General features: G+C 36.8%; 5 protein-coding genes across 9 annotated transcripts in view; 2 read left to right on the forward strand and 3 right to left on the reverse strand.

Moving 5' to 3' along the window:
- ilf3a (interleukin enhancer binding factor 3a) overlaps positions 1 to 11,782 on the forward strand; it is a 25,548-nt gene extending 13,766 nt beyond the window's left edge. For 2 of the 4 annotated variants that reach the window (XM_016510488.1, XM_016510486.1), the window contains exons 5-19: positions 230 to 395; positions 2,253 to 2,400; positions 3,217 to 3,308; positions 3,655 to 3,750; positions 3,871 to 3,982; positions 4,077 to 4,174; positions 6,144 to 6,243; positions 6,611 to 6,691; positions 6,862 to 7,052; positions 7,216 to 7,350; positions 7,455 to 7,580; positions 9,282 to 9,425; positions 9,554 to 9,650; positions 10,642 to 10,971; positions 11,043 to 11,782. In XM_016510488.1, coding sequence (XP_016365974.1) covers positions 230 to 395; positions 2,253 to 2,400; positions 3,217 to 3,308; positions 3,655 to 3,750; positions 3,871 to 3,982; positions 4,077 to 4,174; positions 6,144 to 6,243; positions 6,611 to 6,691; positions 6,862 to 7,052; positions 7,216 to 7,350; positions 7,455 to 7,580; positions 9,282 to 9,425; positions 9,554 to 9,650; positions 10,642 to 10,971; positions 11,043 to 11,182 — 2,056 coding nt within the window. In that variant the 3' untranslated portion in view covers positions 11,183 to 11,782. The remainder of the gene's footprint in view (positions 1 to 229; positions 396 to 2,252; positions 2,401 to 3,216; positions 3,309 to 3,654; positions 3,751 to 3,870; positions 3,983 to 4,076; positions 4,175 to 6,143; positions 6,244 to 6,610; positions 6,692 to 6,861; positions 7,053 to 7,215; positions 7,351 to 7,454; positions 7,581 to 9,281; positions 9,426 to 9,553; positions 9,651 to 10,641; positions 10,972 to 11,042) is intronic. The other 2 variants (XM_016510490.1, XM_016510489.1) reach the window with 2 other exon arrangements.
- A 689-nt stretch (positions 11,783 to 12,471) lies between these two features.
- On the forward strand, positions 12,472 to 15,213 carry acp5a (acid phosphatase 5a, tartrate resistant). 2 transcript variants are annotated; one of them, XM_016510491.1, is made up of 6 exons: positions 12,472 to 12,630; positions 13,099 to 13,223; positions 13,403 to 13,681; positions 14,428 to 14,494; positions 14,572 to 14,662; positions 14,835 to 15,213. In XM_016510491.1, the coding sequence occupies exons 1-6, from the start codon at positions 12,526 to 12,528 to the stop codon at positions 15,002 to 15,004; spliced, it is 837 nt and encodes a 278-aa protein (XP_016365977.1). In that variant the 5' UTR covers positions 12,472 to 12,525; the 3' UTR covers positions 15,005 to 15,213. The 2 variants fall into 2 exon arrangements, with proteins under 2 accessions (XP_016365977.1, XP_016365978.1); XM_016510492.1 differs by having other exon boundaries at positions 14,572 to 14,601; positions 14,774 to 15,213.
- A 5,973-nt stretch (positions 15,214 to 21,186) lies between these two features.
- On the reverse strand, positions 21,187 to 23,363 carry LOC107706632 (uncharacterized). The gene is made up of 2 exons (XM_016510394.1): positions 22,873 to 23,363; positions 21,187 to 21,652 (listed from the first exon to the last, which is right to left on the reverse strand). The coding sequence occupies exons 1-2, from the start codon at positions 23,102 to 23,104 to the stop codon at positions 21,252 to 21,254; spliced, it is 633 nt and encodes a 210-aa protein (XP_016365880.1). The 5' UTR covers positions 23,105 to 23,363; the 3' UTR covers positions 21,187 to 21,251.
- An 831-nt stretch (positions 23,364 to 24,194) lies between these two features.
- LOC107706692 (glutaryl-CoA dehydrogenase, mitochondrial-like) lies at positions 24,195 to 25,452 on the reverse strand. The gene is made up of 3 exons (XM_016510494.1): positions 25,330 to 25,452; positions 24,963 to 25,123; positions 24,195 to 24,773 (listed from the first exon to the last, which is right to left on the reverse strand). Exons 1-3 carry the CDS (start codon positions 25,404 to 25,406, stop codon positions 24,700 to 24,702), a joined length of 312 nt encoding a protein of 103 aa, XP_016365980.1. The 5' UTR covers positions 25,407 to 25,452; the 3' UTR covers positions 24,195 to 24,699.
- A 746-nt stretch (positions 25,453 to 26,198) lies between these two features.
- Positions 26,199 to 27,235, reverse strand: part of LOC107706691 (glutaryl-CoA dehydrogenase, mitochondrial-like) — a 12,368-nt gene continuing 11,331 nt past the window's right edge. The window contains exons 10-12 of the mRNA XM_016510493.1: positions 27,000 to 27,125; positions 26,633 to 26,793; positions 26,199 to 26,443 (exon numbers count right to left, since the gene is read on the reverse strand). Of these exons, the coding sequence (XP_016365979.1) occupies positions 26,370 to 26,443; positions 26,633 to 26,793; positions 27,000 to 27,125 (361 nt within the window). The 3' untranslated portion in view covers positions 26,199 to 26,369. The remainder of the gene's footprint in view (positions 26,444 to 26,632; positions 26,794 to 26,999; positions 27,126 to 27,235) is intronic.

The raw sequence follows: 27,235 nt of genomic DNA on the forward strand, positions 1-27,235 counted from the left end.
GTGTTTGAGAGAGGCGGGGCATAGAGGACCTACAATAATGTACAGTATTTGAAAAATGTGTTTTTTGAACATTAAAGCATGTCAACATATTCTGTTACACCAAATACACAAAATAATGATCTTTAAAAAAGCATCATATGACCCCTTTAAGCAGTCACTGGGTAATTTATATTACCGTTTCGGTGGAAGTAAAACCTCATGCTCCGAGTCTGTGCTGTTCTCTCTGCAGTGCTTCACCTCAAAGTAAACTGCGTGGTGTTTTGAGAGTGGGCCTGGTGGCTAAAGGACTCCTGCTGAAAGATGACTTGGAGTTAGAGTTGGTGCTGCTCTCCAGGGATGTGCCTACCAGTTCTCTGCTCAGGCTGATCTCTGGAAAACTCTCAGAATTCATAAAGGTTTTTCTCACCCTTTTTTATTATTAATTTGTATTATAGAAAGTTGATTAGGGATGCACCGAATGTTCGGCAACCGAAATTAACCGGATAAGCGAAAAGACTGAATAAATTGTACCGAACAATGACATGACATTCAAACAGCACTGCACGAGCTTGCGGCGCTATCTGCTTGTTAGCCAGGGACAAGGTTCAAAGTCCATAGCGTGAGGAAAATCTGCGCTGAAACTGTTACTCATCTGCTGCTCACTATTAATACATTTCACTCACACACAGTGTTCAAATTGGGATCAGTAATATTTTTAATGTTCTAAAAGAATTCTCTTCTGCTCAGCAAGGCTGCATTTATTTGTACAGTAAAAATACATAACTGATTCAAGAAGGGGGTCTCAAAAATGGCCAAAAAATATTTTTACTAACTTTTTAGAACATAGACTGTAAAAACGTATTATTTTTAAGTTAAATTGTGCTTTGTTGGTACAGTGTCTGCTAGAATGTTAAAAAATGTTCAGTGTTAATTAAATATTTTTAAATTGTTTTGATTTTGATCTTTGAAAAATATATATATATTTTTTTGAAAAGCTAGACAAAACTGTAAAAAGTACATTTTGGTTATTTAATTTATGCAATGGTGGAAAACAATGGGCAAAATATATGGGGGAAAAAATTGAAAAACCTTGGTATTCGGCCTTCGGCCCAGTGTTTCATTTTGTTCGGCTTCGGCCAAGAATTTTCATTTTGGTGCATCCCTAGTTTTGATACTTGCTTTTCTCATTGATTGGGCTTCATTCATGAAACATAAGCATTATGCAAATGCAAATGCAAACAGCTGGGTTGTTTTGCGAAACACACGAAGCAGGAGAATTGGCATCTTTATGCAGAATGTATTTTAATGTAGTAAAAAGTTCAAGAGAGATGAGAACACTATAGTTTATTGGTATTTGAAAGCATTATAAAATTGGCTAATGTTTCCAATAAACAAATAGACTACTGAAAAGTTGGGGTCAGTAAGGTTTTTTTTTTTTCCAAGCAAGGATGCATTTAAATTGATCCAGGGACAGTAAGACATTTATAATATTGCAAAATGTATATTTCAAATGTTTTGAACTTTGTTCATCAACAAAGCTTCCACAAAAATGTTATGTAGCACAACTGGAATGACCAGTTTCAATACTGATAGCGATAAGAAACTTGAGTGCCAAATCAGCATATTAGAATAATTTGAGGAATTATTTGACACTGAATCCTGGGGTAATAGACCTTAGTCAGGGTAGTGCAATTTTACATTTTTGACAGAAATGACAACGAGGCTGTGAGGGATGGAAGTGCAGTGTATTCATGTATTGTTTATCAACATACAGATTGTTCTGTTGACACAACATCTTTCAGAAATAAAGCTTTTGGTAGACGAAAGCTTTATAAAGTATACTATGAAATTTATACTGTGTGTACATTGTAAAGACTGTCAGTCTATCCCTGACAGCATCGTTTTCATATAAATTCAATATGGCATCTAACCTGACCTAAGGTCTATGAAATTCAGCTTTGCCATCACAGAAATAAATTGCATTTCGAAATGTATCAAAATTGAACACTTATTTTAAATTGTAAAACATGTTTCACAGTTTTACTGTGTTACTGTATCAAATAAATGCAGCCTTGGTGAGAGACTTCTTTCAAAAACATAAAAATTTTGCAAACCCCTAACTTTTGAATGCTACTATACGTATAGAACCTTTTGTGTCCTCGTGAGTTTTTGTGGGTGCAGATTCCATGCAAGACAGGTCATTATTTACCAGCCAATATTAATGAAAAACTAAACTGACATGCAGTTTCTCCTCTTGCTTTTCTTAATGAAAGGATGTTACTGAGGAGAAATACGTCATCACTCCATCTATCCAAGATGCTGCTATTATTGTTACTAGCCCGACGGAGCCCAGTCTGAAACTGAGCATCCATCTGACCTCACCCGTGGTCAGGGAGCAGGTTGAAAAAGAGGCATCTGGAGGTATGATCTCACTCTTTTTCATTTTCGGACCTAAACGACCTTCAGTACATCGGAGGAGTGAAAATAAAAGTCCTGCTGCATCAAATGAGTGGTGGTTCCTTCTGAGCCAAATACTGGGTGCTTCCAGCATTTTAAATGTTGCAAGTATTGTCTTCGCTATTGTTCGGCATTTTACTGTTGAACGTTGAAATTTCCGAACGTCACCTCTAAAGCGATACGAAGGGTTTGCATTGCAGCAAAAATTAACCACTAGACTTGTATTTTACGATGTGCTTGTTATTATGCTTATTTTTTTGTACAATGATAAGAGTTTATTTTTTAACTGTTTCAGATCATTACATTTAGCTTAATTTTATGTAACATTCATTTTTGTGCTTAAGGAGTATTCTGTTCATCTAGAACAGATTTCACTTGTATTTTGCTGCAGTATTTACCCTGTACACAACCTATTTCATTTAAATTAAGGTATTGCTTTTGTTGCCTGTGGTTGCAAATTGACTTTCTCAACCAAGCCTTCTAGTTTGTCAATTTTAGGGGCGCTGGACTTTTGACCAACTGGAAACTCTCTGTCTCGGAAGGGGGGGGGGCGCAGTTGGCCTACAGAAGAGGAGGGTGAAATGTCTATAGAAGTAGAGTAATTTAAAGAAGATTAATCACTGTTCAAACAGACTAAGCTTTGTCTTAGATCACTTCCCGAACAGTTCCCCCTCTTCCTCTTGCTTGTGGGCATGGGAACACTGCGTCTGCCCCCTGGCCAGATGACAGAACCCCCCTTGGTCAAACTGTACCTTGTCTTCTTACTCCATTCGTCACTAGAACCGTGCGCGGAAAGCTCTCCGCAGGACGCTCTGGACAGGCAGAAATGCCTGGCTTCTCTGGCGTCTCTCCGCCAGGCCAAGTGGTTCCAGGTTTGCATCCTGTCTTTATTTGTCTAAAAGTCGACTTGTTACTTAATCTGACCTTTGACCTGGGGAAAATACATATTTGCACATTGAGCTTCTCTGAGAAATGCTTTTTAAGGCTGTTTGAATTTTGAAACGTCTATAAATGCTTTAAACTGAATTGCGCATAACCTGTTTTCGTTTAAATGTCAGATGTATCTTTCCCAGGTTGCAATTTGTTCGTTATTGGTCAGAACCTATAATTTGGCCAGATTGATCTGCTTCATACAAAACGTCCTCTAAAAAGCATCTAGAAGTTCTTTGAAGATGCATGGTAAAGTCTTGACGGGTTTGCTGTTTGTTGGGTTAACAGGCTAAAGTGTCCGGGCTTGAGTCGTGTGTCATCGTGATTCGGATCTTGCGGGACTTGTGTACCCGTGTTTCAACGTGGGCCCCTCTCAAAGGATGGGTGAGTCCACCTCAAAAACAAGCAAAAATACATATATCTTTACAATTATACATTTACAAGTCTTTTTAGAGTAATATTTGTAGGTCACTTTTCTGTGTATATCTCTTTAATCCTATATAGATTATTGAGCTGCTCTGTCAGAAGGCTATTTCAACCAGCGAGAGGCTGCTGGGACCTGGAGAGGCGTTCCGGAGAGTTCTGGAGTGTCTTGCATCAGGGATACTAATGGAGGGTAAAGACCGAAACAAAGCATTGTCTGTGTTTCTGAGTGACTAAGCATATTTTGGTGTTTTGAGTCATCTACTGAGCATGACTCCTCTCGACAGATGGTCCAGGCATTTCTGATCCCTGTGAGCGAGACAGCACTGATGCTAGCGTCCATCTTACACTGCAACAGAGGGAAGACATTACCCAGAGTGCACAGGTTACTTGCAATCTAACACTTTAGTTTGACTTTATTTTACAGTGTATTGGTCTAGAAACCATACAAATGAAAATGGTCATTATTTACTTGGCCCAGTGTCATTCTAAACCAAGTGTGCCGCACAAGTCTTGAAAAGTGAAGCCTGAATGTCTCGATCGCCCCCAGGTGACTGGATGCAGTGTAGGTCATAAACCCCGCCCTCTCCATGTAATCTAATGGGACGTGAGACAATCTAAATAATCAAATTACACTTCAAGTAAATTTTTTCCACGTTTTCTGTCATTTTAGGTAGTTCTTAGCATGCTGATGTATGTTCAAGTGTTCATTTTTCTAATAAGTTGGCTTTTAATTAGTTATTTGATGCTATAAAAATGGGGTGTGGTGTTATGATTGTGAGCTTGCGATTGGGTCTGCGGGAGTTTGGGCAGGATTTTGATTCCATGGCTTCACCTCACGATCACTACTGCGCAGACTCTGGCTCCAAACGAATCTCTACTGCGCAGACTCCGGCTTCAAAAGACGAAATTTTCGCAAGATTACAGGGGCCATACTGAGAATGTTTTGGCTTCACTTTTCTATAGTGGAAGGAAGTGGAGACACGTCGTCCATCTTTTTTTACAGTCTATGTTCTAAAACCATTTGGTGGTGCTTTTTCATTGTGGAGCACTAAAATAAAATAAAAAATCTTCATTGTGACTATGTATTTCAAAGCTGAAAAAAGAAAAGTGACAGAAGAGATTAAAAAAATTTAACATTTATAATTTGTCGGGATGTAACGATTAACTGCGAGCCGGTTGAAAATCGATTTAAATATGTGACGATTCAAATCGGTTGAGATGCTAAACAAATCGCGATTCATTTAGGGGTAGGAGTTTATATGAATGTATGTCTGAGGGGAACTTACTGTCTTTAGAAAAATTTAGATGGTATTTTTTCTTTTCATCTTGCCTCTGTATAATGCACATTAAAGTGCATGTTTACAGCGGAAACCAAGGAATCACTTTAAGCACCACCTGCTGGCAGAGAGTGAATCTGCGTCTCATTCAGCTCATCTGCTGTTTCTGTTTCATGCAGATATTTTTTATGTGTAGTTTCACAAAATTGAAGTCAAACCATTCTGTTTTTGCTTTAAATTTCAAAATTATACAATCTAATTTAGATTAAAAACTGCTCATGCTGCATGTATTCAGCATCTTTGTTTGGATCATGATGAAAATGCAGTGGTTGCCTCTAATTTTAAATGGAAAGAGCACAGACGACAAAGCCTTATTTTGTTTATATGAAGAGATTTATTTTATTTGTGTTAACATATTTATTTGATTTGGGGCTTGTTTTAAAATTTCATTTTAGTTTTGTTATTTACATTATTTAAATTGTCATTTAGCAGACGCTTCTATCCAAAGCAACTTACAAATGAGGACAATAGAAGCAATCAAAACCAACAAAAGAGCAATGATATGCAAGTGCTATATTATTATAGTGTTATATTTCAATTTCACAAAGAAACGTGCAGCATGTTGTCCAAGCAATAATAAAAGGACACATTAAATTTATAGTTTGTCTTAAATCTCATTTTGTTAAAAAAAATCGTGAATCGAATCGTGAAATCAAAATCGTGAATCGAATCGTGAGTTGAGTGAATCGTTACATCCCTAATTATTTGCACTCAAATCTTTTCAAATATGCAGAACAAAAATGAGATATCAGGACTTCTGTGGTAATCAGTGTACAGTGCTTTCTTTTTCTTTCTGTTCCTCACACAAAGCTCTTTTAAACACTGCGGTGAAAACTATGAACTCTCTTTGTGAACATTTCTCTTTTTTAATGATGGAAATAAAATAAACACTGCAACATGAGAGTAAATGACTAAGGCCAGATAAGATGGTTATTACAGTTGATACATTTACAACCTTGGAAAAAAACATTTAGTTATTTGACATTTAATCTGTTGCTTTCCTCTCACCTCTAGTTTGCCTTAAGACTGTCAGCTTTTGGGCAGCTGTACAAAGTTCTTGGAATGGACCGCCTCAATTCCAAAGCTGCTAGAATGTTCAACGAACAAAACCGAGGTACCAAAGTGACTCTTTCTAGTGTTCAAAAACAGTTTAACCTGTTTTCCTCATAAAATAAGTAGACCATGTTTACTTTTGTATTTTTAAAGCTTCTATATGTAAATGACCGCTATTAAGATTGCTTAACCTGTATGAAAACTACTGCTGTAGTTGATATTGTCATTTTCTAGGCTTGATCCAGTTGCAAAACACTGAATAGGCATTGAATGTTGGACTGGATAGAGACCTTTGCATTTTGAATGCTAATATGTCTACATAGTATTATGTTCTGTTTTATTTCATAAGAGCAAAGAAAACCATGTTTTCTGTGTCTGTTAACCTATTATCATGCCACATTTCTTCCTTTCACTTAATTAAATTGCAGTAGCTGATATTCCAGTAAAGAGGCCAAGGGAAGTTTATGATGCAGGGGATCTTGAAATGAGGCCAAAGTTTCCAAGAAAAGGTATGCATCTCAATTTCATTCTGTTTTTCATCATCCTCTTATGTTACCCTGCACTAATTTTATATTCATTGTGTATTAGAAAAATACAGCATACCTCATCTAGTGAAATATGTATTATATAGAAAGCCAGCCATATTGTTTTTTTTTTCATAAAACCTGTTTTCTCCTAGCAGAAAGGCGCGAACCAGCAAATGCCCTGATGAAGCTGAACCAGCTGCGGCCTGGAACCCTCTACAGATTGGCATCACAGACTGGGCCTGAACATGAACCTCAGTTCACAATGGCTGTAGAGGTGGATGGGGTAACTTATGAGGCTACAGGCTCCTCCAAACGCAGCGCCAAGCTTCATGTTGCCCAGAAAGTGAGTCAGCTGATAGTCTTAGTTTTGAAAGAAACTTTGCATTCTAGATGCCACATGTAGCTGTTACGCAGGGAACATTTTCCAGGGTTGTTGTCTTTAATAAGTGTGAAATAAACATTTTGTGAATTTCAGTTGTTGTCTATGCCATGTCCACAACACACAGGTTCTGCAAGCATTAGGTGTTCCCTTGCCGTCAGAGACCAAGCCTGCGGATGAAAATAAGAGCCAGTCTGTTGCCGCGCCTGCGGTCACCGGGTCAGATGAAACCACTCCTACGGGGTCTGATGACGGCAATGAGGTTAGCATCCAAAGATTGATCCTCCTTGAATAGCTTTGGGGTTTGATGCCTTTGTAGACTGTAGGAAATTGCTTTGGTATGATTGGTTCCACTTCATCTTGCAGGGTGGCCCCATCCTCACCAAACATGGCAAGAATCCCGTCATGGAGCTCAACGAGAAGCGGAGAAGTCTGAAATATGAACTAACCTCTGTCAAGGGACGCTTCAACGACAAGACCTTCACCATTGAGGTTAGACATGTTGACTAAAGCTAGTTTATTTTGAGCTAGTGTCCTTGTACTTTAAATGCCACGATGAAAATTCATGCAAATGTTCCCTGTCACAGGGATGCCAAGATCACTCTCAGCTGGAGTTCTTTAACACTGTTCTGAGTTGTTCTGTGGCATGGGCAGGAGTGACAGCAAATCGATCATGACATTTTTCAGTTTCTGCTTTGAACATTTCATTTTTAGTTTTCTGATGTTTTATGAAGACGTATAGGGTGGCAACTAGTGAGAAAGCAGTGGTACACTGCATAGTGACTGAGGCAAACAAAAATGTTTCACTGTTTTCACAAAAATATTAAGCAGCAGTTTTCAACATGGATAAGAAATGTTCCTTAAGCAGCAAATCAGCATATTGGAATGATTTCTGAAGAATTGTGACACTGAAAATCCAAGAAGGGAAAATTTTGGATTAATCGGCCAATTATTGTAAAATCAAAATACTGAATTTGTTACATTTTCTTAATCTTTTTATATGTGATGTATGCCTGTGACAAGGGTCAATAGAGAGGCTACAGGAGTCCAAAAAATGTGAAGCCCCAGGTGCAATTTGTGCAACCCAAAATTGCGTAGAATAACCAGGAATAAAATTCAAACCGTAAAATCCCAAAATATATTGGGGAATTTTTTCGTTTTGTTTTTGTTTGCAGCTGCTCACAAACAGAAAAAGCAATCAACATATGTACACACTTAATTATTTTCTAAAGAAAATAACACAAGAAACTGTCATCAAAAATATTAGCAGTAATTCATCGACAGTAGATCAGCACCATTCGCTCATTAGAAACGTATAGTAATCCGTTATTAAAACGGACCTTCTTTCTTTTCTCTAGGAACCTGGTCAATCAAAGTCAACATGAGCAACTCAACAGTAAATAATGGTTATATGAATAAATAGTTTCAATAATACCCATCTTTTTTGAACATACTGCATTATTAGAGGTACACTATGATGTTCTTGCCTCTCTTTTGACACCTGTGGTTCAAACATAAAACTGAGTTTTTGTGTGGTTAAAGTTCTACTGAATATGATTGTTTGAGGTTCAACTATGGTTACAACAGATCTGACTAGCTATAACATCATAACTGATAGTAAGGAAAATGTCCTGCAAGGCGTATATCCTGAATATATCGTCTGAGCAAGTAAGTAGCATATCTGCCATCACAATGGCCTGAACTTTGATGTAAATATACAAGGACAAATAATAAAAGCCTGAAGTTTCCGAGCAATCCATGAACCCGACAGCTCTGTATATGAATTGTTGAGGACATCAGTAATGTTAGTTCTGCTTCCCATTTTTATTCATCATATGATGTTGTAGGTGATGTGGCATGTGTTAATTTTGCTGATATGCTGTCACTTCATTTTAAAAACTTTAATAAAAATATTATCCATTTGTTTGCATTCACTTTTGGAAAAAGTGTACTGCAGCTACAACACCAGTATTGTCTATCTTCATATTCCTGTGAGTCATACAAATTCAACCTGCGTCATACAGAGCAACTGTTTTTTTCTGTTGCCCTCAATCCTGTTTCTAATGGTGACCTCCTTGAATAAGCATGAGGACAGTGCTGCTGTTTAAATCTACTGTTTTCCTGCTGTTCTCGCTTCAAATATAATAGTTTATTGTTCTCATGTGCATGTGTGTTTTTTTTTTGTTCTTTCAGGTGGAGGTTGATGGGCAGAAATTCCAGGGCTCTGGATCAAATAAGAAATTAGCCAAAGCCAACGCAGCACTTGCAGCATTAGAACAGCTTTTTCCAGAAGGTTCTCCTGCAGACCCACTCAAGAAAAAGAGATTCCCTCCTATGGTAAAGGCGACATGTTATTCTGGATCTTCCCTTGGCCTCTAATTTTGTTCTCTTCTTTGGTCTGAAGTTCAATATTGTTTTGTTCTGTGGTCTAAAAAGTTTTTTTCGTTGTTTTTTTCTTTCTTTAGGGCTATGGTATGGCTGGAGTATCTTACAATGCAGGAAATCGAGGTAGAGGAAGAGGCAGAGGTAGAGGGAGAGGATTCAACACTGGCAAGTTTGCAGGTAAACTAACATCATGAAAGACATAAGCCTCATCTTTCTTATCAGTTTCCAAAAAATAGCTCATTTAGCATCATTGTTTTGATTTCCATGGTTTGATTATCACTTGAATGCTGAGGATGCAGAAAAAATGCTTCTACATGCACAAAGAAAGTGCTCATTGGGCAAGGGCAAAATATTATTTTGAATACTAATGTTTAATACTTACTCATATTTTAAATACTTGTTACTAAATATTTTCAGGCATGGATAAGTTATTCATAAAGTCATTAAAAAAATCATAGATTATTGAAAACATTAAGTAGAAAAATCTATTTGGCAAACCCTCTTTTAGTATATAATTTCTATATATTTGTACAGTTCAAAAGTTTGGGTCAATAAGTGTTTTTTATTTAATTAATGTTTAGTTTGTTTTTAAAGAAATAGCTGCTTTTATTCAGCAAGGATGTCAAATTTAAATTTGTCAAAAGAGAGTAAAAACATTTATCATGTTAGAAAAGATTTCCATTTCAATCAAATGCTGTTTTTTTTTTACTTTCTATTTAGCAGACTCCTGGAAAAAAAGATATTAAGCAGAAAAACTGTTTTCAATACTGATAATGAATGAGCACCAAATCATCATTTTAGAATAATTTCTGGTGTATCACGTAAATTTCAGCTTTGCCATCACAGGAAAAAAAAAAAAAACACACACACACACATATTGAACATTTTAAATTCTAATTTTTAAAATAGTTTTACTGTATTTAATTAAAAAATGCATCCTTGGTGAGCATAAGAGACTTCTTTTAAAAAAAAAAAATAAAAAAAAATATTAGATGTTTGAACGGTTGTATGTACCTATGCAAATAAGCTCCACTAGAGCTTATTTGCATAGTTAAATGTAGGTTACAAAGACATTTGTTAACTATTATCCAAAAAGAAATACATGTTACCTATTATTCTAATGTGGATGTCATCTTAACTTTTAATGTCTATACGTTTGTCTCTCCAGGCTCCACCACTACTGCTGGATTGACTCCAGCCCAGTCTGTTACCAACTCCAGCACACCTGTGAATCCACAGGAAGACCCGTCTGCGACCTCCACCGTCAGCACGGCCACCTACCAGGCTGTCCCACCGCCAGTGACTGGCTATTATAATCAGTACACCCAATCCTATTCACAATTCAAAAAGCCCGTCGATCAGGGCCAGAATCAGGCTCAAACTCAAACCCAGAGCAAAACAACAAATCAACAAGCTCCTCTTGTTGGACCAGACTACGGCTACGGATATCAAGGGCCTGGCATGGGAATGGCAGGACCACCCGATTTCAATTATGCAGGTTAGTTTGAATGCTTTGAATGTAATTTGTTTTAAGCCACAACTATCTGAAACTCTCATATTTTTTAATAGCATACAGTGGACCACCTGGTACAGCAACGTTCGGGCCACCTGGAACAACAAATCAGAGCTATAGCTTCACCCAGAGCGCCTACCCCAACCTGGGCGGCTACAGCAGTGGAGCCAATAGCACAGACTACACATACAGATAAACATAACGCGTTTGGTCTCCCTGCTCAGAAATGTACAGACGCTCATTTACACAATTGAGAAGTAATTTCTGTAATTCTATAGCCTACAGTGTCCTCTGAGTTGAAACATTTGCTCTAAACCTTTTGAGATTTTATACTGTTTTGTGTTAATTTTGCCATTTGAACTGCACCTCAGTAACAGAATTAGCATTTTTTCTGATTCACCACTAGTTGGAATGGAAGATGGAAGTTGCTTTCTGTCTGTGCCTAAATGGTTGGTGTGACTCAAATGGAAATTGTCTCACATAACTCTGTTTTAAAGGTATATTTATGATCATCCTCTTGTTTTGCTTCTAAATTTTTAGCTGTTATTTTTTTGGAATGAATGTGGACAATGAATGCAGACTTTGATGTTTACTTCTCTGAAACCACTTCGGCTGTTTCTTGTTTGGATTTTTAAGAGGTTTGACTTGCGTTACTCAGTTTAATCTTGGTATCGTCTTTTATGTAGAATGTAGCTATTTGCTGTTAAATAGGCCAGTGCAGAGGTTTTGTGTTTTCTGGGGTGGATGTTAAATGTCATATCTTTGACCTGTGCAGAAATAAACATTTTTAATTGCTTTCCTGATTCATTTGACTGAAATTACTTACGACTATAAAGCACACTCTATTATATTTAATGTGCAAAGGCCTCTAAATTATTAACTATCAAAACTTTGCTGAAAAACCTGTTCTACACAATCTAAAACATGCCTTCTGTCATCTGATTGATTGAGTTATACTTTTTTTTTTTTTATACACACAAGTAAAAGGCCTTTTTTTTTGTAAAAAAAAAAAAAAAAGTCCCCCTTTAGGATGTGGTACAGGTGACTTTTCTGTTAAATCTTTGCTGTGTAGAATAACTTGCAGAATAGCATTTATATTGTTAGTAAAATTTCATGATGAATGCTTACTGGACTGAAGCAACTTAGGTTTACTTGATTATCCATAAGTTTGCATATTAAAATGTGAATATCATAGGCTTTTGAGAAACATTTACTTGTACATCTCTGTCATCGTTGTACTGTAATGCATTATATGTTTTGCACCAAATTAGCATTTTCTTGTTTATTTTGGGCCTCTGAATAAAACTGAGGTGTTTTTTCCTCCAAGTATGAGCTCCATATTTTCACTGTATAATCTATATATGACCCATAAAATCCTGATGTATTGGATATGATATTCAGAAAAACATATATATATAAAAAAAGTTAGTTGTAAGATTAATTTTTAAAATACAAAAGTCATAGTGTGACAGAGTCACTTACTGGGGTGGTCTGCCATACCCTCCCTATATTACCCCTATAGAGAAGGCCACTGCCCGCATGATGGCCAAAACTGCTTCTCAGATGGGCGCAGACTTCATTTTAGCACTTGGTGACAACTTCTACTATAAGGGCGTCACTGATGTCAATGACCCTAGATTCCAGGTTTGGTTTCTGGATTTTAGATCCCTTGAGTTTTATAAATGCAGGGTTTTATCTCTATCTTCGTTAATGAGAGCCTGAGTCCTCTCATTAACTAGGTCGATTGCTGAAATGTCATATGCGACTTCGCAGAAGTGGTTGAGTATTGGTATGACCTATTCCATTTGTGTGCTGGGTGTAGAAAGTGCAAATTGGTGTTAAAGAGTTTATATAAGCTATCTTGTGTGTTATTGGTTAGTCTAGGGGTCCAGTCCTGGTCCTGGAGGGCCAGTATCCTGCAGAGTTTGGCTCCAACACACTTGCCTGAAAGTGTCTTGTAAGAACTTGATTGATTACTTTGATTCAGGTGTGTTTAATTAGGGTTTGAGCTGAACTCTGCAGGACACAGTGGCACTCCAGGAACTGGTTTGGACTCCCCTAATCTAGTCTTTCACCTAATGTAGGCCGTGGTCCTTTCGTTCTCTTTTGAAGGTCACGTTTGAAGATGTCTACACTCAGGATTCTCTTAATATTCCATGGTACGTCATTGCTGGCAATCACGACCATGCAGGAAACGTTCTTGCTCAAATTGAGTACAGCCAGAAGTCAAAGAGATGGTACGTAAGCCAATGTGTCTAGGCCTCCATGTCTACTTGAGTTTGGTTTCCTGGTTCTTAAGCTCACTTGCAACTTGATTCTTCTGTCAGTGCAGCTGTGCCCGGTGTGTAGACTTGGCAGATGCCCTGTTCTTTTCCAAAAAGGCTGTTTTTTTTTAACCATTATTTCCATCTTTAAGGAACTTCCCCTACTATTATTATGAGATGAACTTCCGCGTTCCTCGAACGGATAGCACTCTGACCATCATCATGCTGGACACGGTGTTGCTGTGTGGAAACTCTGATGACTTCCTTGACCAGCAGCCCAAAGCGCCCCGAAGTGGTGTTCAGGCAAACAGACAGCTGCTGTGGCTTCAGGAACGCTTGGCAAAGTCTAAGGCTGATTATCTCCTGGTGGCTGGCCATTATCCGGTATGGTCCATATCGGAGCATGGGCCAACCGACTGTCTGCTGAAGAAATTGAGACCACTGCTTAAGAAGTACAAAGCCACTGCTTACCTGTGTGGCCATGATCACAATCTACAAGTAGGTCTTCAAGCCTTTTCGATAAGGTTCAGTTTGGTCAGCTTTGTGTTTGACTTGTGCCTCTTTGCCGTTTTCAGTACATCAAGGAGTCTGGTATCGGTTATGTGGTCAGTGGAGCTGGTAACTTTATGGATCCCGATGTGCGGCACCGCAACCAGGTTCCTCAAGGCTAGAACTAAAAGTCACAAACCTGATTTCTTAATGACTGAAATGTTAAATCATCTATCATTTGATATGATTTAACAGCATTTGGGGTCTGTGGTTGTTTTACAGACATCTAAACAGAGGCAGAACAGAAAAACAGAAGAGAAGTAAAAAGGTGGAACGTTAGTCTTACTAGGAGTGTTTGAAACAAATGCACTTAGTCACATGCATCTGTGGTCATTGAGTCAGTAGGAACATGCTTTGCCTGCATGCTTTGGTCACATGCGCACACCCATCCCTGTATGGGACCTAATATATAGTGGATGAGAGGAAACAGCATCCAGAGGAGGATCACTCACACAAGGATACTTAAAGGACTGAGACACTCATTCATTGTGAGTCTTTTTATCTGTTTTTTAGATAATTATAATGTCACAGTTTAATAACCACAGTTTCAGTTATTTTAATCAGGGGAGTTTTGATACACTTCCTCATTTTCCGTGGAGCATGGGCCAACCGACTGTCTGCTGAAGAAATTGAGACCACTGCTTAAGAAGTACAAAGCCACTGCTTACCTGTGTGGCCATGATCACAATCTACAAGTAGGTCTTCAAGCCTTTTCGATAAGGTTCAGTTTGGTCAGCTTTGTGTTTGACTTGTGCCTCTTTGCCGTTTTCAGTACATCAAGGAGTCTGGTATCGGTTATGTGGTCAGTGGAGCTGGTAACTTTATGGATCCCGATGTGCGGCACCGCAACCAGGTTCCTCAAGGCTACCGTGTGCAGGGCCTTCTTTTAATTTTGCTTTTACAATTATGTGACGGAAGACACAGTTTTGGTGCATGTAAGGTATGTTTCCACTCCTACATTCTATATCTATGTGGTCAGTGGAGCTGGTAACTTTATGGATCCCGATGTGCGGCACCGCAACCAGGTTCCTCAAGGCTACCTAAAGTTCTTCAATGGTGATGCCGGCACCTTGGGTGGCTTTGCCCATGTGGAGGTTAACAAGAAAGAGATGACTGTTACTTTTATCCAGGCTAGAGGAACTTCTCTTTACAGGGCTGTTCTTAAAAAGCGTGACGATCTTTTCAGAGTGGATGATTATGTTTGAAGTTTTTATCCAGTTTTAATGTGACTTTGGGATGTTGACCCAGGTCTTTTAGAGATGTGCTCAAGATTTGGGGGGGGTGCACTCTTGAAATCCCTAAGTATTATAAATTAGACTTTTAAATGTTTTAACCAATAAATGTTTGGTAAGCTATGTTTTGAGAACATGTAAGTGTTTTAAAAATGATTATTAAATCACTCCTTTAAATTACACTTTGTCGGTTAATTCGGTTTCTTAGTGGTTCGCAACTGGACTTGGTGCTTGCTGCAACAATTGACACTTTGCAGGGATTTTGACCAGTCATAACGCTGAATCTGTCCAACAAACCAAACTAGAGTACAGTTTGGAGTACTAGTGACCGAACAAGCGTGCACAAACCCAGAGCAGTGGGCAGCCAATGCTGCGGTGCCCGGGGAGTATTGACTGAGGTGAGACCCTTGAGTAAGGCACCAACCCCCCCCTTAAAGAATGGTGTGAATGTAAGTTTCATGATTTAATCTGATGAATCCCAGCCATCACATATAATATCCATGACAGTCAGGATGCAGGCCCTAATCCTTTCTGCACATGCTGTGTCTCGGTCCTCAATTCAATCTGGTCTAATCTAAATTATTTCCTAATCCCTGATTTAACAGTTCGCAAATCCACAGAGTTCCTTACTGTGTGCAGGGCCTTCTTTTAATTTTGCTTTTACAATTATGTGACGGAAGACACAGTTTTGGTGCATGTAAGGTATGTTTCCACTCCTACATTCTATATCCAGACCCAAAAAAAAAAAATTTTACATTATTTTGTTAAACTACATTTCTTTCCAATCTGTCAGATCTTCCCATATGACTCTTAAAACATTCATGATGTCTATATTGGTCTACTTTTTCAGTTCTTCAAAAAAAATTTATAGCTTTTTGTTCTGCGTTATACCAAACTGCCATTACTATCCTGTTGAAGGATTTGAACTGTGGAGGACAACCAGGTCAGTTTGCAGTTTTATGTGGATCTCTAGTACTAGTGTAATGCTAAGCGTTCTCTACCCACCTGCAGCGAGATTTCTTGCCTGTGGCATTAAAGCGTGAACTACTACCGGTATCTAATAGGTTTATTTGTTCTATTTACAGTGCCCAAACCATTATATTGCTTTACAATTATCACCAACCCCCACTTGTTACATTTAATAACACATACAAAGAAAACAGTTTGCACAGATCATTTGTTTCATAAATAAAGTTTATGATTGATTAACAATGGGAAAATAAAATATTTTTAATATTAAAGCATAATCAACAGGATTGTAAGTTTCATAAATGTGGTTTAATAATAATAACAGTCAGCGCCAGTTATCTAAACAGGTGCACAGATGAGGTCACCAGCACTCAGATGTCATTTAAGTCCAAAGATTAACAAGTATAGCATGTTTATACAGAAATCTCTCATAAATAGGTGTAAAATAACTTGAAAACTACAAGAGGAAACCATATCGTTGACAATTTTTAAAAATCCAATACTATAGATATATAAAATATGAGAGGGTGAGATTTGCCATATCTGTCACTGGTTTCCTCTCAGGTTTAAAGGGGTCTTGGAACTTCTTAAATGATACAGTTTGAAAGCTGAGATTGTTTCATACCAGAAGTAACCTGTCTTTTGTCAGCCAACTGGGTGGCTGACCTCTCTAATTCGGTTTTAATCTGTTAAAACCATGGCTAATGCTTACGACCATTATTTTTGTTAAACAATGGCTTTTTGTCAGCCGTAGTGCCTTTTTTTTTTTATTACTTGATACCTTCTGATATTGGTGTTTCAGAAATTGGTATGTGGAAGGAAACGGTGCTTTAAACATGGGGCAACTAATACTGCAGTGGCGTATAATGGGGGTGTTCTGTGTGTTATAGGCTCTTTAATACACAAACAGCTTGTTACAAAACCTGATTCTAGTTTCTCCCACAAAGTTGGGCAATTTCCAGTACTAACTGACTTAACTGTGTATATGGAACCACTCTGAAACCATTGTTGACCCAATGTTCCTATAGCATGAGCCAGACAAAACCAGAGCTGGACAGATGTTGACCACATTAATGGTAGTCTGTGACAAATCCTTTTGCCTTTTATTAAATTAACAAATGTAATGCTCTACTTCCACCTTTGAGCCAGCCTAATTTAAAATAAACCTAGAGATCATGTCAACTTTTTATTTGTGTTTTATTATGGCCGCACATGAACAGGAAGTTTGGTTTGGTTCAATAAACTCTGCTGTTTTTCACATATCTGCAATATTCTTTTGTATGGTTATGTGAATAGATGTTTGAAATCCAAAACTTCTCAAACTACAATTTAGCCCTAACAGATGTTGAAATGTGTATATATACATTACAGTGTAACGGTGCTTAAAGAATGGTGTGAATGTAAGCTTCATGATTTAATCTGATGAATCCCAGCCATCACATATAATATCCGTGACAGTCAGGATGCAGGCCCTAATCCTTTCTGCACATGCTGTGTCTCGGTCCTCAATTCAATCTGGTCTAATCTAAATTATTTCCTAATCCCTGATTTAACAGTTCGCAAATCCACAGAGTTCCTTACTATGTGCGGGGCCTTCTTTTAATTTTGCTTTTACAATTATGTGAAGGAAGACACCGTTTTGGTGCATGTAAGGTATGTTTCCACTCCTACATTCTATATCCAGACCCAAAAAAAAAAAATTTTACATTATTTTGTTAAACTACATTTCTTTCCAATCTGTCAGATCTTCCCATATGACTCTTAAAACATTCATGATGTCTATATTGGTCTACTTTTTCAGTTCTTCAAAAAAAATTTATAGCTTTTTGTTCTGCGTTATACCAAACTGCCATTACTATCTTGTTGAAGGATTTGAACTGTGGAGGACAACCAGGTCAGTTTGCAGTTTTATGTGGATCTCTAGTATTAGTGTAATGCTAAGCATTCTCTACCCACTTGCAGCGAGATTTCTTGCCTGTGGCATTAAAGCGTGAACTACTACCGGTATCTAATAGGTTTATTTGTTCTATTTACAGTGCCCAAACCATTATATTGCTTTACAATTATCACCAACCCCCACTTGTGTTACATTTAATAACACAAAGAAAACAGTTTGCACAGATCATTTGTTTCATAAATAAAGTTTATGATTGATTAACAATGGGAAAATAAAATATTTTAAATATTAAAGCATAATCAACAGGATTGTAAGTTTCATAAATGTGGTTTATTTATAATAACAGTCAGCGCCAGTTATCTAAACAGGTGCACAGATGAGGTCACCAGCACTCAGATGTCATTTAAGTCCAAAGATTAACAAGTACAGCATGTTTATACAGAAATCTGTCATAAATAGGTGTAAAATAACTTGAAAACGACAAGAGGAAACCATATCGTTGACAAAATTTTTAAAAATCCAATACTATAGATATATATCAAATATGAGAGGGTGAGATTTGCCATATCTGTCACTGGTTTCCTCTCAGGTTTAAAGGGGTCATATGATGCGATTTCAATTTTTCCTTTCTCTTTGGAGTGTTACAAGCTCTTGGTGCATAAAGAAGATCTGTAAAGTTGCAAAGACTAAAAACACATTTCATTACACCAAATACACAAAATAATGTTCTTTTTAGCAACATCATATGACCCCTTTAAATCACAGGGCAAAACGAGGAGTCTAATCTGATAACATCCTTACTAAACTCTTCAACTCTTGCTCTTGATCAGCTAGTCAGTTAAGCTGATCCTCTAATGGTGCAATACTTAGCATCACATTCAGCACACCTTAAACACAACTGAAATAGAAGCGACACACAGTGTGTGAACACACACACTCACATGGTCCAAAATGAACTTTTTGCCACACCTTGAATTGTGAAAGTTTAATATATAAATATTATAATAACAACCCATTTTGGTTTCCAGAAAGAACCTTTTAGTGATCAGTTCTTAAACAACTAGTTTTTTCCCTTAGTGTGAAGAACATTTTAATAAACTAAATAACCTTTTTCCACTATAAATAACCTTTTGTGAAATGGAAAGTTTCAATGGATGTTCTTGCCAGTAAAGAACCTTTATTTTTAAAACTGAAATTAATAAAATATTTTACTGGCCATGAAAATATATATTTTTTAAATATTAATATATTAAAATATCTTCTCCATTTTTACTTATTTGGTGTTTGCAAGTATTCATTTTGGAGCCTGAACACATATACAGTATATACATAGGAGAAAAAAATAACAATTAATTTTAGAAAACAGCCACTGGTTAATAAACTTTGACAATAACACTTTGGATTCTAAATCCAATCCAGTTTAACTGGCCTACAAAAATAGCCACAGGTTTAGTTTTACTTCCGTGCAAATCCATAAACTGCAAAAAAAACATGCTGGTTATCCTGTGTTGAACTGAATCTGCTCTGAGGATGTATTTTGGCTTCAGGAGGAAGGCTGCTCCTGAATTGGTACAATCCTACAGACGTGATCGTGCAGTCTCGCGCTTTCTCCCTATATTACCGGGCAAACTCACCCAGGTAATGCGGCTTGGACTTACATGGCTCTCCGCTTATTGAGGTCATTTAGGGTCAACAGCACTTATTTTGAGGACAGGCCACTCATCCTCGCATTCTCCACAGGTTGAGGCCAAGCTTTTGCAGTCAAATAGAAAAGTTTACGGTACTGTGATAAATACCGACAACACCTTCATTGGGCATTGATCAAAGAAGCCAAAAGTTTCTTAATTCATTTTTTTCTATTTAAAGGGAGGAATTTAAAACTTAAAGGAATAGTTCACTAAAAAACGAAATGCTTAAAATGTACTCACCCTTAGGCCAAACAAGATGTAGATGAGTTTGACTTGCTCACCAATGCAAGTAAATGGGTACCGTCAGAATTAGGAGTCCAAACAGCTGATAAAAAAAATCTAAGTAATCCACACGACTCCAGTCCATCAATTAACATCTTGTAAAGTCAAAATATGTGTTTGTAAGAAACAAATCCATCATAAAGGCATTACATTTAATTGTCACTTCTGGCCAAAAAAGTCTATAATCCATAATAATGCTCCCTCCAGTGAAAAAGTCCATCCCCTGTTGTCCTCTCACATCAAAATCCACTGACATATTTGTTTAGAACTGTTTTGGGCTGTTTTTGATGGTATAAATGCTTCATCTGTGTATATTTCTCTCCTGATTCAGACGGGATCCCTGGAGAAAGCAATATTATGGATAGTGGACTCATATTTTAGCTGGTTTGAAGTTATAAACATCTTGATGATAGATTTATTTCTTACAAACATGCAACTTTTCACTTCACTAGATGTTAATTGATGGACTGGATTGTTGTGGATTACTTGTGGATTATTGTGATGTTTTTATCAGCTGTTTGGACTCTCATTCTGACGGCACCCATTCACTGCAGAGGATCCAGTGGTGAGCAAGCGATGAAATGCTAAATTTCTCCAAATCTGTTCTGATGAAGAAACAAACTTATTTACATCTTGGATGTCCTGAGGGTGAACACATTTTCAGCTAATTTTCCTTTTTTGTTCAAAATATTCTTCCTCCAAGTATGAGCTCCATATTTTCACTGTATAATCTATATATGACCCATAAAATCCTGATGTATTGGATATGATATTCAGAAAAACATATATATATAAAAAAAGTTAGTTGTAAGATTAATTTTTAAAATACAAAAGTCATAGTGTGACAGAGTCACTTTTTTATTTTTAACTCTTAAGATGCACTGAACAATAAATTTGTACAGCCCTTTCTAATCAACAGATTCTGATATTCCAGTAATTCCGGACAGTTATTAAAACTGGCACAAAATGACATTCTAGAGAATTCTGTGCTTTCAACTTTGTGGCAGCACTTTGTGGAGGGCTCTGTTCTATTCCAGCACGACAATGCTTCGGTGCGCAAAGCAGAATCCATACAAAAATCATTTACTGAGTCTGGCATGGAGTAACTTGACTGACCTGCACAAAACCTGAACCCCACTGATCACCTTTAGCATGAATTTGAACGTTGACCAAACATCTGTGCCAGACCTCACTGATGCTCTCGGTTTTCTCAAGCCTCAACACTGACATGAACTAAAAGTCACAAACCTGATTTCTTAATGACTGAAATGTTAAAATATTTACATCTTGGATGTCCTGAGGGTGAGTCAATTTTCATTTTGGGGTGAACTATTCCTTTAAGAAGTCGTGAACTACAGTCTAGTGTGAGCCATTGTTCAGTGGTTCAAACGTTATCTGTCCCATCTCTCCTCTCATGGAATGACACGTGTGAGAAAGTGGAACTATGTCCAGTAATTTTAGGTGAAGGAAAGACGTAGGCCTCTTGTGGTGTCTTGTTGGGGCTCTTGTTATCCTCCAGCTGTATTTGGGGCAGTGCGGGGCTGTTGAGCATACTGTGAGAAGCAGGAGAGGGGAAGAAGTGAGGAATAAAAGGGAGAACAGCCAGAAGAGGGCTGTTCTGGGGGCTGTGCTCCAGAGAGAGGGGGATGACCACGTCGTCCTGATCCCAAACGTGGAAGGCGTTGGGGTGGGAGTGTGTGAGGCCTGGTGGCATGTGTGTGGAACCATCATCACCTGCCTCACTGTTGGCCTTTAAGATCTCCTCATTCGGACCTAAAGCCCAATCTGAACACACACAGAAGATATAAGGATGACAGCAATTATTATGAAAGAAAATTTTTAACAACATGACAAAAAGTGAGGCATATTAAAGTGTCATAAAGGTTTTTTTTTTCAGTGTGATATTTTCATAACAATCAAACACAATTTCCTCAAATTCTCATTACTGTAAAGTGTCCAGATTTTGTTGTTGCTGTTTTTTTATTAATCTCAGTGTCATTATCATTAATTCAGTAATATTTTATATATAGTATACAGAATTACAGTGAAAATGATACAATTTCTTATCTAAATTTTTATTTAAATAAGCTTAAAATTTTTTTTTAAAAGAGCCATATTATATCATCAATATTTTTTCACTTTTTTGCATTATGGTAATGAAAACTGTGAGGAAAAGGTACCTATGTTATCACGAAAATAACATCACAATGCAAAGATTTCAATGCTCCTAAAATAAGCTTCATTTTCTTTAAAAAAGAGAAAATCAATAAATAAAATCAATAAATAAAAACTAAATAAATAAAATTAACAGAAAAATAACTGAAAAAATAATTATAAAAAGTGAGCCATATTATAGTGCCGTTAAGTTTTTTTCTGTGTGATATTTTCATAACAAACACATTTTCTTCAAATTCTCATTACTGTAGTGTCCAGAGTTTGTTGTTGTTGTTGTTTTATTAATCTCAGTGTTTTATACAATTTAAGCCATGGTATATAATCTCTCTCTCTCTCTCTCTCTCTCTCTATATATATATATATATATATTAGTAATGCAATAATACAACAAGCTTCATTTATATATATATATATATATATATATACACACACACACACACTAAAATATGTATTTTACTATACTAAATCCTGTCTCTTCTCAAAAGCCACACTTAAAATAAGTAAATGTTTTTCATTATTCATTGCATTATACTATAAAGACAAATGCTATCTGCAAAAATATGATGCAAATCATTTTCTCAATCTTCACTAATTTGATGCGTTTGTGGTCCAAATACATTTAGCTGAATTTTGAACCACATTGTATAATTTATATAGGCTAATCTTTTGGGGGAAGTAAGTAAATCAATTAAGAAATTATTATAAGCCTTCCTACTGAACAGTTACTTTTTGTGGGCACTGTATCACCATACAGTACTGGTAACACCAAGACCACGATACTCTGCTAACTTGATCGACTATCTTCTCAATGCAACTCTCAGTATATTTACCCAAGATGTCACGCGCGAGGTCTTTAATTAAATGTCCCACAATGGCATAAGCGACAGCGACCACCACCACCGCGGCCATCATCAGGTAGAGCAAGGCTCTGGGAAGCTGGATGAGATCTCTGGCTGGAGGTCTGTAGTCCTTATACAGCGGAGACTCATAGACGGCGTACTGATACGTGTGCTGGTTCCCAGAGACGGACACGTTCAGACTGTTCATATTCATGGGGTTCATTCTTGTCCACTGCCTGTACTGTAATTTCACGAAAAAACTAACGTCCTGTATTCCACTTCCAAAATGTGTTTTGCTTGTCCTCCAGGTAGTTTATCCCAAGTAACCAGCGACTATTTGTCGAGTCGGCGAGTAGACTCGGTGCATAATGTCATTTGAAAAAGAAAACAAATCAAAGCAAACCACCGAACTCATTCAAGGACGAGATTTTAAAAGCAGCCATGTTTCAGTTCAGACGGGCAGGTGGCTTGTGCTGTAAGTGATGAGGTTTGAAGATCTCGCACCATCGGCCGCTCATGAGCTTTTCTCGGACAGTGACGCCTCATCGCTTAAATCTGATCAAGACGCGCGCACGGATCATTCAAGGTCAACCAGAAACTGCTCTAGATAGATGAGGCAGACAGGTACATAGAAGAATAGACTCATGTTTTATGCATTTCTAACTATTAACTCATTTTTACTTTTTTAATATTCTGGTAAATATTTTTCTAATTATCTGTTAAATACCAGTATTATTTTTTTGTATATTATTATAGCTTTTTTTTTTTTTTTTTTTCTTCATTCTTTTGTTTTCGGTTTTAATTTTGAGTTCGTTTTAGTAATTTTGTTTTTATTATTATTATTATTTTGTATGTCTATGTAGTTTTTATAAAACTTTTTTTTTTTCAGTTTTAGTTATTTTAGTACAACTTAAACTGAAAACATAGATATGTTGCCTTGGCAACTACCTGACATTTTTTAAACATTTTATTTCAGTTCAAATATTTCAAGAGACAAAGGTTTTTTATGGTTTTAGTTTTCATTTTATTTAACTATAATAACCCTGTGAAATACTATGTAGGCTAATGTAGAATTATTAGTTATAAAAAAAGTCTTTTTGAGGAAATGTAGCTTTTTAGGCTAAGAGTTTGGGTAGTAGAAATACTTTTTTTTCCAGTGATCTGGCAGATACTACATAGCCTGATGTAGAATTATTAGTTATTAAATATTGGCTCATGTAGAACAGCGTTTCCCAACCTATTATTAAAATGGACATCATTATAAAAACTATTAATGTTTAACTGTTAGGTAACATACATACCCACAATGCATATAAAACAAACAAATTAGATTTTATTCAGAATGAATGCATAGAATCACAAGATACTGATATTTGATTTATTTTCAGGACTCAATAAATACAACAAAACTTACAAGAGTCATTGACAATGATCAGCGAGTCTAAAGTGCAAGCAGGATGTCTGGCATCCTTGACTAAAAACCTGTTTTCAACAGTATTTTGAAACCACTCTTTCATTATTAAGTTCTTATGATCATTGTACCAGTGAATAATGTGGATCAGTGACTTTCAATAATTAACTTTACCACAAGATCATTCACTGTTTCTCATAATGCAACTGGCTTTTTATCGTGACATTTTAATTCATGTCAATCCAGTACCCTAGAGAGAAGATCCCGTTGATGATTTGTACGTACAGATTTAAGTGAGTTTGGACCCATTTACTAAAACGAAAGATTTGAGAGCACACAGAGGCACTTATGGATGGATGTTGAGTAAATATTTCCCATTACAACCTTGTTCAGTGAGAAATATGGGTTTATTTTCCAACAGTAAAAGACTGGAGTCCAGTGATGGCTCTGCCCAAGATCAAAGCATGGATGTCATGAGTGCCTGTGAAAAGGAAGAAAATAATTTTATAAAAATTTGTATGGTTCAAATTAAACAAAGTCTCTACATCGGTGTTCAAACAGAAATTATTATCATTGCATTAGCCCACAACATAAAGCCTATACTGACCTCCGCTGGCCAAAGGTATAGCTTTCATATAAAATGAAAAACATTTTTTCCTTCTCCTTGTACCTTCATATGTGTTGACGGCCTCTAGGTTCAAGACATGGCGTATGATGTGGTATTCGTCTGCTATGCCGTTTCCTCCCAGCATGTCTCTGGCCTGCCTGGCGATGTCCAGGGCTTTCCCACACGAGTTTCGTTTCAGCATGGAGATCATCTCTGGTGTGTATCTTTTGGAGAAATACATTAACAAATTCAATGAGCCGCAGGATTCTTTGACAATGAGACAGCTGGGGTTTAATCTGACAAGGCTCATGGGTATTCAGGGCACCGGATTGTAATAATAACATTTCTGTGAGCTCTGGACTCCTCCAAATGTTTTGCTTAAACACACTGAACTAATAACTAAGACTGAGACTCTTTGGTAATGACTCACTTGTTTTGGTCAATGAGTCTGCCCAGCTGTAAACAGGACTGCAGGCCGATTGTAATCTCTGTCAGCATGTCTGCCATCTTCTTCTGTATCAGCTGGTTTCTGGCCAGAGGGACTCCAAACTGGATTCTATGTGGTAAAATCAATGACATGTATTTAGATTAAATTAAAAGTAAAATTAAAGGTCACATGTTACATGTAATAACAGTAAATTATGCATAATTACAAGCAACTAACCCTAAACCAAAACCTAACCCTATCGTAAGCAGTTAATTAATATTACTCAGTACTGTAATCAATGTAATGACACTTGTATAATTTTCATATTTTATTGTGATTTTTAAATGTGACTTTTGTGTTAATTTACTAAAAAGCACTAAGCGGTCACTTTGTCTTTATTATTATTATTATTTTTTGTGCTTATTTTGGAGTAAACAATTTGTATGTACTTTATAATAAACGTTTTATTTAAATGAAGTCTTTTTCATGGTAGACAAAAAAAAGAAAAAGAAAAAAGCTTTTAAAGACCAAATGCAAAAATATCATATATATACACTGAATCGGGGTTATTACAGTTAACTAAAACCATAAAACAATTTTTGTCACTTGTAATAAAATAAAATAAAAAATTAACTATTTTATTATTATTATTATTATAACTAACTTAAACAAATATTGTTTTGGCTAGTTGCCAAGACAACATTTCTCATTTTCATATAGTTTATCTTGATGTACCAAAATAACTAAAACTGAAATTAAAAAAAATGAATGAAAACTATCTAGACATATAAAAAACACTAACAAAAAAACTAACAAAATTTACAAAAACACACAACAAAATGACTAAAACAAAAATTAAAATTTTAATTCATGTCAATCCAGTACCCTAGAGAGAAGATCCCGTTGATGATTTGTACGTACAGATTTAAGTGAGTTTGGACCCATTTACTAAAACGAAAGATTTGAGAGCACACAGAGGCACTTATGGATGGATGTTGAGTAAATATTTCCCATTACAACCTTGTTCAGTGAGAAATATGGGTTTATTTTCCAACAGTAAAAGACTGGAGTCCAGTGATGGCTCTGCCCAAGATCAAAGCATGGATGTCATGAGTGCCTGTGAAAAGGAAGAAAATAATTTTATAAAAATTTGTATGGTTCAAATTAAACAAAGTCTCTACATCGGTGTTCAAACAGAAATTATTATCATTGCATTAGCCCACAACATAAAGCCTATACTGACCTCCGCTGGCCAAAGGTATAGCTTTCATATAAAATGAAAAACATTTTTTCCTTCTCCTTGTACCTTCATATGTGTTGACGGCCTCTAGGTTCAAGACATGGCGTATGATGTGGTATTCGTCTGCTATGCCGTTTCCTCCCAGCATGTCTCTGGCCTGCCTGGCGATGTCCAGGGCTTTCCCACACGAGTTCCGTTTCAGCATGGAGATCATCTCTGGTGTGTATCTTTTGGAGAAATACATTAACAAATTCAATGAGCCGCAGGATTCTTTGGATTCTTTGCAGCTGGGGTTTAATCTGACAAGGCTCATGGGTATTCAGGGCACCGGATTGTAATAATAATAATAATAACAGCCCTGGACTCCTCCAAATGTTTTGCTTAAACACACTGAACTAATAACTAAGACTGAGACTCTTTGGTAATGACTCACTTGTTTTGGTCAATGAGTCTGCCCAGCTGTAAACAGGACTGCAGGCCGATTGTAATCTCTGTCAGCATGTCTGCCATCTTCTTCTGTATCAGCTGGTTTCTGGCCAGAGGGACTCCAAACTGGATTCTATGTGGTAAAATCAATGACATGTATTTAGATTAAATTAAAAGTAAAATTAAAGGTCACATGTTACATGTAATAACAGTAAATTATGCATAATTACAAGCAACTAACCC

Source organism: Sinocyclocheilus rhinocerous, unplaced genomic scaffold, assembly GCF_001515625.1.
Source record: "Sinocyclocheilus rhinocerous isolate Xijiao unplaced genomic scaffold, SAMN03320098_v1.1 scaffold1285, whole genome shotgun sequence".
In the NCBI taxonomy this organism is placed as follows: Eukaryota; Metazoa; Chordata; class Actinopteri; order Cypriniformes; family Cyprinidae; genus Sinocyclocheilus; species Sinocyclocheilus rhinocerous.

Coding starts and splice junctions, on each gene's coding strand:
- acp5a (XM_016510491.1), top strand. CDS start 12,526: ATGATGGCCAAAACTGCTTCTCAGATGGGCGCAGACTTCATTTTAGCA. Junction 13,224..13,402: donor AGCCAGAAGTCAAAGAGATG/GTACGTAAGCCA, acceptor TCCATCTTTAAG/GAACTTCCCCTACTATTATT. Junction 14,663..14,834: donor CCGCAACCAGGTTCCTCAAG/GCTACCGTGTGC, acceptor AGGTTCCTCAAG/GCTACCTAAAGTTCTTCAAT.
- LOC107706632 (XM_016510394.1), bottom strand. CDS start 23,104: ATGAACCCCATGAATATGAACAGTCTGAACGTGTCCGTCTCTGGGAAC. Junction 21,653..22,872: donor CCTCGCGCGTGACATCTTGG/GTAAATATACTG, acceptor GTGTGTGTTCAG/ATTGGGCTTTAGGTCCGAAT.
- LOC107706692 (XM_016510494.1), bottom strand. CDS start 25,406: ATGGCAGACATGCTGACAGAGATTACAATCGGCCTGCAGTCCTGTTTA. Junction 25,124..25,329: donor AGACTCATTGACCAAAACAA/GTGAGTCATTAC, acceptor TTTCTCCAAAAG/ATACACACCAGAGATGATCT. Junction 24,774..24,962: donor GGCCGTCAACACATATGAAG/GTACAAGGAGAA, acceptor TCCTTTTCACAG/GCACTCATGACATCCATGCT.